Source organism: Cupressus sempervirens, chromosome 2 (assembly GCF_028749045.1).
Source record: "Cupressus sempervirens isolate cs-2001-9-10 chromosome 2, ASM2874904v1, whole genome shotgun sequence".
In the NCBI taxonomy this organism is placed as follows: Eukaryota; Viridiplantae; Streptophyta; class Pinopsida; order Cupressales; family Cupressaceae; genus Cupressus; species Cupressus sempervirens.
Genome location: NC_143119.1, coordinates 777,627,159 through 777,640,327, shown reverse-complemented (window position 1 = coordinate 777,640,327; position 13,169 = coordinate 777,627,159). Strand labels below are relative to the sequence as shown.

The following is a 13,169-nucleotide window of genomic DNA, read 5'->3' as shown; positions in this document are numbered from 1 at the left end:
TCTAGTTTACGGATATGGACTCGAGATTGTTTCATTGGCGTTTGGGATTCAGTTGACTGGAGATCTTTAACACTTTTTGGTAGCAGTGATTGTTTGGGTGCTATCATGGATTTGATTAGCAGATTGCATGGTGTTGTCTTTTCTTGTGCCAGCAGCTTGTCCAATGTTGGTATTAGTTTTTATACACCGGTGTTGGGCTTTGTTCATATATCCAGTCGATCATTCTTGCTGGAATGTGTTGATGATCTTTCATATTTGGCAAAGTGTACAGATGAGCCCCAGGATCATATTGGCATTGATGACATCCAGGAGGATACAGTGGGCAGTTTTGAAGACTTAGTTTCCTTGGCAGTTTCTTTTGGTACAGAGGAGTTGGATAGCACTGCTACAGTTTTTGATACTCAGTATGTTGATATGAGCTTTGGAGTTGATTCACAGGATATGGATGGTAATACTCTAGAGACCAGTAACTTCGAGGATACTCCTTTAGACAGTGCATCAGAAGTGGTTTGTAGGAGACACTCTAGCAAGTGCCATCATGTGTCTAGTCAGTTGAGAGTTAGTGAGCGAGACATTGCTATCGCTTGCCAGCATTTCGATGTTGCTCGTCAGTTGTTAGCAGTTTATGGATGGGGTTCTCCTATTAGTGATGAGCAGGGAGGCAATTATCTTTCCTTGATAGAGATCCACTCTTTATGGGAGGCTATTCTGATTTTGAGACAGAATTATATGCAGTTGGTAGCCGACAGAGATTATCTTATGGAGTGGGGGAGTACAGCATACGATGCATTGTTGGCCAAGGAAGTTGAGGTGAGTGAGCTTACTCAGCAGCTCGAGGTGACTTCTGAGATTCTTGAGAATACACAGTTGGCTTTCGAGGAGTCACAATTTCATTTGGCTAAGGTGACCGTGGAGTTAGAGCGACTGGAGTCTTTACCAGATTCTGTATAGTCACAAGCTGTAGTGTCTGGTGATCTGAGGATGTCTATGGTCGAGATTGTCAGAGACAGTGGAGATGGGGATGCATCCATCCTTGATACTAAAATTGGCATATCGGGCTCAGTTGAGTTGGGTGCTGCAGCAGATTGTTATGGTATGCCTTATATGGTGGTGGCCTCTAGTATTGATGGCACAGAGACTAAAGATGTTGTATCAAAGATCATGTGTGATGTTGGTGAGCCGGTAGTTGGCATGGTTCCTGCTAGTAATACTACTCCCTTGGTGATGTCTTCGGAGGATGATCAATTGCAGTTAGTTTCATCTAGATTGCAGTCTGAGCCACTGACTGAGATTGGCGCATTCTATCGTCATTACACTGTGAGGTATGTTCATCAATTTACCTTTGATGACCATGTTGATGAGATGATGATACAGAGATGTACTTTGGTTCCTAGTGCTTGTCATCAGTTATGGGACGGTTTGATGCCTCGGGATGAGAGTTGTGATGGTTATGAGATAGTGGTTGGTGATCTGCAGAGTTGTGTTGACTACAGGAGTTGTACAGTGTGTGGACTCTCCATACTTGGTACAGTTTTATTCGGGAGTGTTCACCATTGTTGCAGAGTTGTATTGTACATTTCGCATAGGCCAGTGGGATGCATTGATGGAATTTACTGTGTTGGCAGTTTGATTTGTCCACTTTACTTGGGTTCTGATGTACTAGAAGTTTGTGTCTCGTGGGTTTCTGATTGTGGCAGTTGTGATTTTGGAGTTTGGTTGAGCTGTAATTGTCAATTTGATTATGGATTCCTCTTGGTTATATTGCAGAGGATATTGCAGGAGCCTGTGTTGATTGATAGCAATATAGTTCATGACTACATTTGGGATCCAGGCGGATTGATTGGTTTATTATTCAGCCATTGCTTGGGGACAAGCAATTTCAGGAAGGGCAGACTATCATGTCCCCATTTTGGAGGCAATTTGATTTAATTAATTTAATTAATTAGGTTATCCAAAATAATGAATATTTTATGAGGATGACTAATTAATTATTTTAATTAAATAAATAAGTGGTATTAAGTTAATTATTTATAAAGTTATCAAATCAATAAATATTAAAAGCTAACTTTATACTTAATTAATTTAATAAAGTGACTTGAATTATAAAATATTTTTTATAAAGTCACTAATAGATAAAATAAAATAATGTTCTAGAAGTTTTTGGAGAAAGTGGAGAAAAAGAATAAATAGGCACCCCGGGCTTCATTCTAATCATCCAGTTGTTTATTTCTCTCTTGACATCAAATTGTGATTCAATCCCATAGTCTATTCTGGAGCCAAGTGGTTTCAGATAGTCAATTGATCTTTGGGAACGAAAACTCTCTTGGATTAGCATAACTGAGGAAGTGAAATATCTTCTGAAGGGTTGCACAATTGGAGGTAATACTTCAGTCACTTCAGCTAGGGCATCATTGGACCTAAGGCCATTTTCAGCATTTCAGCATTATTGGAGGTCATTTCTAGCAGGTCTGAAATTATAGGAAGCCATTTTAAAGCAGACCCGAAAAAAGCAGGCGGAAAAAGCAGTCCGAAAAAAACAGCTCCAAAAAAAGCAATCCGAAAAAGCAGTTTGAAAAAGCAAAAACGAAAAAAAAGCAAATCCGAATAAAGCAAGTGGAAAAAGAAGATAAGAAAAAAGCAAAGCAGAAGGGGCAGCTTTATTACAGCCATCTACAATCAGGTTCTTCACTTCTCATTTGGCATATTTTCTGAGAAAACTAGGTTTTCAGCTGAGTACAAAATATAGCTTCAGCACTTCACTATTTCCATATTGTACTTGTCTTTGTTTGTCATTTGGTATTATTGGTATCAAAGGAAGGCTAGGATTTTGCAATTAAAGAGCATTGTAATTTTTAGACTATCTATATTGTAAACCTAGAGTTGATGATCAGCTTATTAGTTTGCATTCCAATTGTTTGACAAAATATCAATTGGCTGTAAATTCTCTTTTTGGCATAAATAATGTTATAATTTTGCATACTAAGTGTTTATATTAATGCCACTTGGTTGTAAGTGCATTAATGTCATCTTAGGTTGCATCCAAAGTACTTGTCTTAATTACTAGTTTCTGTAGCTGCATATTGCAAGTAGTTTAAGTCACATATTTGTATTGAATATTGTCAAAATTAGTTACACATTCATGTGAGGTCATTGTTTAGACAATTTGGAGTCTTTTTGTAAGCATTCTCTTTGATGCAAATCGAAACAAGAGTCATTGCAACAATCTGAAAAGTTATATCAGTCATATGACCCCTTGTATGCAAAGTGTTTGACAAAATTCTTCGAGCCTTCAATCAGCATTTTAAGGTCGGAATTGAGCAGGATTATTACAATGGTATCAGAGCTTGCTTGCAAAGTGTTTGACGAAATGTCAAACAACTGAAGTATAAAGATTTTTGGTGTTTGAAGGAGTTATAACCTATTGAGGTTATTACAATGAGATTAAGTACCCAGAATAAGGAATTGATAATGTCATGAATTGGAGTTAGGCGGACAAAGCTCCAGTATGGAATGATATGTCTGCAAATTGATTCCTTAAGTACAAGAAATTAATTCTGTTATATTTAATTGCTGTACACAAATGAGTTTTAATATCATAAGTCAAATTAAAGAGGAAGAATACAGTTCAGTGCTAATCTTATACAGACGCATTATCCATATGTCATCTGAGATAAGGAGGGTGTCCTCATTGAGATAAAGAGGAGATATATGAAAATACCAAGGAACTTTTCTCTTGCGCATCTGTTATAAGCCAGAGTTTAGTAGACAGCCACACCGAAATTCATCCAAGATGACCGGTAAGGTCTAGATGAAGGGTGTAGGCTAAAAATAAATCATTATGTGAATAAAACCTGCAAGGAAAAGAGGGATAGTCAGTACTATACTAAGCATAAAATGAGTATAAGCAAATGAACAAACCAAGTTAGCTCATGGTGACCAAAATGGTATTATCTTGTTGTCAAGTCGAGCCGTGGGTGATCGGGCACATAGTGTCCATGTAAATCCCTAGTCAAGGTAGGTTTAGTGGCATGCTTGTTGTTGTGATCACTAGAGGTCAAGGTTGCTAGCTGTTGGGAGATGGGCTGATGGGAAGGACTCCATAGCCTAGTTGAATGCCTAGCCCACACTCTAACATCAGGATGCTCCATGACACCACAGGGGTGTCCCATGCCTAATCGAGGGTAGGGAGGGTCTTTCTTAGTTGAGATTGTGTGGAGATACCTAAGGGTCTGCATTTGGGAGGTTAAGTCCCTAACCATGCTTCTCCTCTCTACCAGATGCCAAGACTTGCACAATACAAAAGGATTTGTATTCATGTTATCTTCTTTCTTCGGGTATTTTACTTTATGTACTTTCATTTTCAGCTGAAGATATGTTTAGATAGATGTTAAAGTTGCAAGCAGTTCATTTAAGCCATTTCTTTTGCTTAATTAGAATTCAGTTGACTAGTTATAGCCATTAAGCTCTTTCAATGGAATACGTAGAGTAGTTGTTATAAATGTTTTTCATTTAGGTGAATATGAAAAATAATGTAATTGTTGTAATTTACTAATTGTTACTGTTAGAAATGGAAAAAGAAATCTGTAAATAAACAATACCAGGAAAGAATCTAAGTGAGTAAATGCATGAAAAGATATTACCATAAAATAGGAGAGAAAGCTTCAAGCTCCAACACCATGAGACAAGATATTTGGAAAGGGGAAAGCAAAGAAAACCCCTTGTGACATTATGAATGAGGCATGAAAAGCCTAAGAAGGAAGAGAGAGAGAGAGAGAGAGAGCAATGGCTCATACAATAATTGAGAAGAGGAAGAAACCTCATTGTTGTTGAATGAGAGAAGAGGGTCATCTCTTAAATAGAGATGAGAGAGAGGAGTTGGAATGTAACTCCCATGTCTATGAATGCCACCGTTCATAAGTGTGTGAGGCCAAGTGTGAGATTCCTCTTAAGGAGGAATAATCTAAAATTAGAAATTACAATATATATTTGTCCTCACATATTCCACTAGATGACAAAATAAGATGTAGTGGAAAAAGGACAAAAAAGAAATATATTAGGATACCTTGGCTTATATCCTAATATATTATAACAATAAAGAAAAGAGTTCTAACCTTGGTTTATAAATACACCAAGGAAAGATTACAACTTCTAACAGTTGCAAATGGTTAGAAAAGTAGTATGTTACACTGCTTCCCAATTACTTGATTGCTGATGAGAGGTAAGATAATCTTTTGAGTTTTCTGTTTATTGCAATCAGCTCTACATTTTGAAATATCAACTTATGCAGATGTAGTAGTTGGTTGATAGTTCTTAGTTGTTTCTAGGAGCAGTATAGAGCTCTATTTTGGTCTCTCTACATGATTTTACAGCTTTCGCTTGATACTATCTGGTTTGATCCAAGGAACTATTTGTATGTTTTAAAATTCTATTGTAATACAAACTCTTGGCTTCGGCCCCTTATTTATCACAAAAAATAAAAAACATAAAATATCGATAAAGATATAATAATTTAAAATGATATAATCTTATTTAATATTAATATCAATTTATTAGTATTATTAATATATATAATAATTAGTATTATTATCAATTGATGCTGTATGTTAATAACAATATGAAGCAGCATAAACAAATGTCATGCTATTCCTGCTTACGTGGAGATTAATTTCTAAATGGTTATGGTGAATTGTTAGAGAATAGTGTTTAGTCAAATAACAAGTTTAAGAAGCTTTGATTCTTTTAGGAGGGGATTGGATTAGTTAAGAAGCACGTCTAATATAATACGTGATTATGATTGAACAGTTGTGATTTTGAGAGTTAATTTTTATGAAGGGATATGTCTTAATGAAATCGTTGTTCTTAAAAAGACATAAAATCATTTAATCAATTAGGGACCTAAGGAAGACTGCACAGCAGAACAAGGGAAGACAATATTCATTGGGGATGGATTATATGGAAGACTGAAACAAGATTATGAAATAAGAAATATATACTCAATATCAATCATAAAGATCAGAATAAGGTGTTGCCGAAAAAAGAGAATGAATCATTCATATTGCTGGTAAGTATTGTAATATCATACCCAAAATCTATTAGGGATAGGGATTCTTAAATAGTCTGCTATACATATGTATATATATTTGCTAATCGGAATTATACTTACTTTTAAACAGAAAAAGGACACAAACTATTATATCCAATTGAGTATTGATCACAGAGAAGAGACCAGAAAGACAGAAATCATATTCAACGCTGGCAAGCATTATGTAACAGCAAAGTATGATGTTATTAATGGGTAAATTTTGAACTCAAGAATATTATATCTGAATGATATAAGGAATAAATTAATGGGCCTATATATATCTAATAATAATAATGAAAGCAGTGTTATATATATATATATGGAATCTGGATTATATAACTGAATGATCTAATATGTTTGGAATATAGGAATTATCATGTGTTTGATTAATCATGAATCAGAGTTTATATGTGTGTGTGTGTGGAATCTGGATTATATAACTGAGAGATCTAATATGTTTGGAATATAGGAATTATCATGTGTTTGAATCATGAATCAGAGTTTTTATACAGAGAGAGAGAGAGAAAGAGAGAGAGAGAGAGAGAGAGAGAGAGAGAGAGAGAGAGAGAGAATTTTAGTTGTTCATAATTTATTTGAAGTAATTTATTAGTAGCATATTCCTTAATCCCTTGCTACAGCCCCTTAAGCGGGTAAGTTGGTGTTATGTAGGGAAAGGCGGAGTAAATCCACACAAGGTAGGTGAATCCCAAGATAGAATAGGAACGGGGTTCTAAAGTCTTGAGGGAGCCTACTCATAAATTGGTGTTAAGCACCCGATGACAAGTAAATCCACATCCTCTTTAGGGTTAAGTTTAGGAGAGAAGTAAGGAATCAAGGCTTGAAAATGTTAACTACCAAATGTATTATGAACTATTCATTGTATTATTTCTTGTTGAATTGATTTAGACACATAGCTGTGTATGCTAATCATTGGAAATTGAAAGCTTCCTAGTTGGGGACATAACAAGTGGTATTAGAGCATAATCCTGCCATCCTGTGAAGAGTAGTTAATACAAACTTACCAAACGAGGAGGGCTATGTCAACAATGAGTGAACAAATTATAAATATTATAGATAGATTATAAATTAATACTAGGATTACATTATTTAGATAGGTGTATGTATCTTCCCTTGTAATCAATTGGAATGAATGAAGTTTGGGAATTGCTGTCTACCAGTTGTCTGAAGCTAAGTAAATCACCTCAAGGAATGCAATTGTCATTGTGGGGTGGTCCCACCTCTTGTGGGCCAAGAGGTGAGTTGTCATAGTGGGACAATGTTGGGTTGAGCAGTTTGTAGGCACTCGCTCAAGACTTTACTACCAAGCTAAACCTTGATTGTTTATGAAAGATACATATATCACTCTTTGTTTACTAGAAAAGAATTTAATAATGTGTATTATGTGTATGCTCTGTATCTTCTTGCATTAATGTGTATGCTTCGTGTCCTCAAGCATTAATGTGTATAATTTGTGTATGATTCATGTCTTCATATATTCATGCATATATTTCATATTTCCAAATGTATGTTCCATGTGTGGTTCTAGAATGAAAAGAACAACAAGAGTGAACTCAAGATTGAATTTATTGATTAATATCAGAGTGGCACAACGAAAGATTTGTAAAAAATGACCATTGCTTGAGGACAAGCAAATTTATGAAGGGCACACTGTCGTAAGTCGTATTTGATCCATATAAATATATTTTAACATATATAATTTTATCAAAATATAAATTGTAATATTTCAATATTCAAAGTTATATTTCAATTTCAAATTAATGATCAATTATTAATATATAATATAATAGATAACGATTTAGTAGTTAATAATAATATATATTCCTAATATTGGTATAATAATTAATATTAATATCAATTATTAATTATTAATATACACAATAATTAGTATTATTATTTTTCTTGATACATATGTATTTTTTATCAATAATTTAAATGAAATTATAGTTTACATCAAAATTTCTGCCCTTTGATAGATACCACCCCTACAACTAACTGCTTGTTGTATTAAACCCTAATTTTCACCTACAACTACATATGTACATATTGTCATCTATACTTCACATACATACAACATATTTTGTTTCTTAACAAAAAAAGAATCAAAATCTTTCAAATAAACAATGCATCAACTAGATGACCAGCCTAGTGCTACCCAAAGCAAAATCCTCTCGACTCAAACATCATCCAGGGCATCAACTTGACCCTGCCAAAACACAAAAGCATATACCTAAAGAAAAATAAATTGCAGAAATTTCATATCAGCATGGAATTCAAAATTAACACAGAAGCCATGCCACTGTTAGCTTCAAACCTACCTCTCTACACGTGCTCCTCCTCGACCTTGCTTGGCAATGCCTCTCCCACAATTGCAACCTCGATCCACATTAGTTTCAACCCTCTGTTCTTGCCCATGCCCTCAACCTTGAACCCTCCTCACTCCTCCATTGGCTCCATTTTGTTACCCAACAATCGCCTGGTTCTCTACACTGGCTATGTTGTCACATCTACAATAATCCGCTAGTTCGAATTTAAGGATTTCTTTGTCAAATTCCTCCTTCCTCAACTCGGATTGAAGAACCAATTCTCACATTGTAGTATAATCACTCATCACCTGTCACATTCATCTTTATTTTGCCCTTCTTCCTTCCATACTCTCTCGTTTGCACAAGATGGATGCATGGATATGGCTAGGGTTATGTGGTACATGTACCCAATCACCAATTTTTGTGATGAAACCCTTGCATGGTTTTGCAAAACAAAGAAAAGCATCCAACTCCACCCTCTATTCTAGTTGCACCACTCTACTAACATCATCCACACCACCATCTTTCAATCCCCATGCACAAAACATTAACAAAATATCAATATCGGTGCGGTATCAATATTCTGCAAGTAGTTTTCAATCCCAAACAACCCTCTCACCATTAGTAGGAAGTAAGGATCATCAATAGTCAAAACAATCTTCAAACACTCATTTGAAATCCATCCTCATAATGGCATTTGCTTCTTCGCAGCCTTTATGCTCAAGTTTGCCTCCTTGCTTCTCGATACTCAACCACCTCCACCAAAACAAATACAAAAACACCATTCAATTCCCTCTTTTGTAAACACAAATTACAACAGTGTGAGCATTCAATATTTGCACTCCAAATCATTTCATACCTCCTACATTCAAACCCTAATGCCTTTGCTTCACAATGTCATCACTCGTCGCCAACCCAAAATTTTAGGTGGAATTCATCAAGTCGATGTCATCGGCATAGCCAACTTGTCTTGTATAGAATCCATAATCATCACCACCTATGAATTGACATCAACATGCACAAATTAAAGTGTCAAGATGTTGTAGTCACCGCCAACTTCGATAATGAATCTAGCATTAAATTACCTTTTCTATACATATGCTAAATTTTGAATTTACAGAATGCCATCAACATTTTTTGAGTTATTGTTATGATTTTGTCAATTTTCCAAACCTAGGATTGACCACTGGCAATAGTGTTCATAATTATCTATGAGTCCCCTTCAGGATGAATTGATTCTCTTTGAGTTGATTAACCATTTCCACAACCAAAAGGGCTTCTTGGACCTCTACTTCATTATTGGTGCCATCAACTAGTCTTTTACATTCAACTACCAATATGTTGCTTGTAGCATCTCTAGCTGCACACCTAGCCCTTGAGGGACCCGCATTACGTTGGGATGCCCTGTCAAAATTTTTCTTGATCCAGCCATCATCTTTTCCCATTCTACTTCCTTGCTTGGATTGCGAGTAGGATTAGCCCTATGAAGCCCATTAACATGCATGTATTTGAGCTTAGGCCACTATCCGCAATACAAAATCCAAAAAAACTAAATACATATTTACTTGGATTTTGATAGGCCACTACAAAGTTTACAAGTTCAATAATAGACTACTCAATTCTTAAACAAAACCTTTCCACCATTTCTAATTTTCCTTGAAAAATACATATGTTCCTTTCTTTCTAGATGTCCCATATGAAGAGGGGCAAATCTGCCAAATTCGTGAGAAGGCTAATTTGAGAGGGGCCAGTCTCCAAATCTGAAACATCTCCTTTAGCTTGGAGGGGAATGCACTTTGCATGCTTACCTTATTCAACACATAATTCCAGCAAAGAGATGCATACTTAAAATGTAGTAACAGGTGATCAATGGTTTCTTCCTATCTTCTACATATTACACATTCAAAATGGCCATGAAAACCATACCTCATTAGTTTTTCCCTTGTAAGAGTTCTCCCCTTGTTAGCCAACCATGAAAAGGTCCCAGCCTTTGGAAGGCAAAATTTATTCCAAGAAAGGTGTACCAGTTCTTGGTTTTCAAGTTCAGCTACCTCTGCCAAACTATACCCTATTTTGAGTGAATATTCCCCTTTCTTGGCTCCTCGCTAGATCAATTCATCTTTGTCTCCCGAAAGTATGAAGTTCCTACTCTTCATTAAACTTTCCAACTCAGCAGCTTCATCAACCGAAAATCCTAGATCTCTTCCATCTTTCTATCTCCATTTTATGCTGATATAATGTTCTTTAATGATGCAATTTGCTGCTTTCTTGCCCCATACACTTTCAGTGACCCACCACAAATCCCCGTTGAACCTGCCGTGATCAATGTCAGTTGTCCTTCAAAGGAGTCTTTCCGAAAATTTGCTTCCTCGCCATCCCCCAACTTCCAGGTAAGGTGGTCTGAAAATCTGCATCTCATCATACAATTCCATATAGAAGATCCTGATGGAGGATTCAAAATGGTGAGTACTCGCTCTTTGGACTACACATCGAGATATTTGTGAATAAGAATTTCAACCCATTTTTGGTTTTGATTTTTGTATATCATCCATACTAATTTTGCCCTCATAGCCTCATTCATCAAATTCCACTGTCTTAGACCTGCGACGCCATTACATTTTAGTCTGCATATTTTATCCCATACCAGCAACAGGATTTATCTTGCCTTTGACTTCCATTTTTTCTCAATTGTTTTAATGATCTTTATAGGACTCTTCATACGCATCACTGAATAAAATGGGATTGCAGATATGATTGTCTTCAACATGAAAATACGCCCAGCAGAATATAGCCAATGGCTTTTGCACTCCTCCATTTTCACCAAGCAAGATTCAAGAAGCTTAGACCACTATGCAACTTTACTTGTTCCCCCAAACAGTGGTAATCCCAAAATTTTACCATGTATCCTGCCCTTCACATTTAGAATTCTCTCAATTTCTCTCTGCTTGTTCTTATTGGTATTGAAGAAGATAATCTCGGATTTATTCCAATTGACTATTAGACATGACATTGCAATGATATTTTGCAATCAGATCTTTCAAATTCTTAACATCTCCAGTTAGCATTCTTGTGGAATTGTTCTGTGGTCTTTGAAAATAAGCATTACATTCAATCTCCCAGCAACTATCTATTCTTGCTTTTCATTACCATTCAAATCACTCTCTTTCCTGCAGGTTCCTCATGGCTGAAATAACATACAGTTCCTTTAGAAATGTAGAGGTGGTACCAAATGTAGAGAGAAATCACTTACCTTAATTCATCACCTATGGAATTATCTTCATGTGATAGCAACCTACGTACACACATTGAAAGACATACACAGCTAGCCTGTAGTGTAGCCAAGCTCAAGGATGACAAGTAAATGAAAACTGAGTCTTCCTAATGAATCCAGTGGTGTTGAGCGAAGTAAGTCTACCAAAAAAACTTGCTACGGTAATCCTCAACAGGTGTGCTATTTGTTTTCACCATTCCCTAGGGAATTGGATGCACTAATTAATAGATCCAAATTTGTGGTAGCTGCTCCAAAACGCCCTTAAAGAAAGTTTAAACAAGTGCAGTCACCTCATGGGGACCTTCATTTCAAATACATTAAGGCCTTCCTTTTCTCTGATAATATGAAGGAAAAACTCTCAAATAGGAATCCCCCAAAAGGAATGCTTATTATTTTTAAAAACTCATTTTTACTCCAACTAAGCATTCGGTTCTTAATATTCATTCCATTCGACTGACACGAACTCAACACTAGTGCCAATTTCCCTTTAGCCAAACTCAAGAAACTTTTGGTACTAGTTGCTTACAACATGTGCTTACCTTTTGGAGATGTAGATAGAGATATCCTACATTGATCATTTATTGGTCTGGCAATTTATAATTATAATATACTTAATTTATTAACGTGTTGTTGCTCGGTTGATGAAATGCCTAGTTTCTTCAAATATTTAAGAGAGCTTGCTCGTTTGACAATGACACAAATTTCTATACATCGAATTATAATAACAAATAGTGTCATAGCAGTGGAAGGCCATGGATCTTTTCACCTGTAATAGCAAACATAATAGTTGACAGGGAAGGAAATGCAAGTATGCAATGGCAAGAAGTATAAATCTGGTTAAGATAGGACCTATATATCTCTACTAACCATGTTTTTGTAAAACTCTAATTAAATCATAATATCTGTTTTTCTGAGTATTATACTCCAATAACTGGAATCAACATGCAGCACAAGCGAAAATGATAGATACACTCTAAAAAAAATATTTATTACAGAATGATTGCAATACCTTGTGATGGGGTATATAGTGGTGCCATGCATAGCGTGCCTCCTCGGACAATATAAGTAGAGACCTTGGAGGAAGGAAAAGGGCCATTCTTTCAAACTTTGGATGTTTTGTCGAGCCTTGATTGCCAACATTACCTTCTGTATAACTCATATCAACATCTAGTTGTCCATGATCAGAATCATTTTCTTTAGAAGAAAACCAGCCTCCAGTACTGTACTTTCTAAACTCCATGGTGCAAGGACCAGCCAAAGAAAGAGAAATTATGCATCCATCAAATGCAGAATGTGTGTCTATATGTGGAGACAAACCAACTCCAGGAGGGTATTCATTTACCTGTACAAATTCAGCCCAATAAGTATATTTAGTTCAAGTTTTAGTTAACAACTATATGCACACAGTAGAGAAGGATGCTAATTTTGATGTTTGCAAGCAAACTAGATTAAACATCAAAGTAAAGATATAAAGCCCAGTAAACACATTCAT

The 13,169-nt window shown here is 35.8% G+C and overlaps 1 protein-coding gene across 3 annotated transcripts in view; it reads right to left on the bottom strand.

Moving 5' to 3' along the window:
• Nucleotides 1-13,169, bottom strand: part of TRM9 (RNA-binding (RRM/RBD/RNP motifs) family protein) — a 121,894-nt gene that overhangs the window by 32,399 nt on the left and 76,326 nt on the right. For all 3 annotated transcript variants that reach the window (XM_089815572.1, XM_089815570.1, XM_089815571.1), the window contains one exon: nucleotides 12,687-13,019. In XM_089815572.1, coding sequence (XP_089671698.1) covers nucleotides 12,687-13,019 — 333 coding nt within the window. The remainder of the gene's footprint in view (nucleotides 1-12,686; nucleotides 13,020-13,169) is intronic.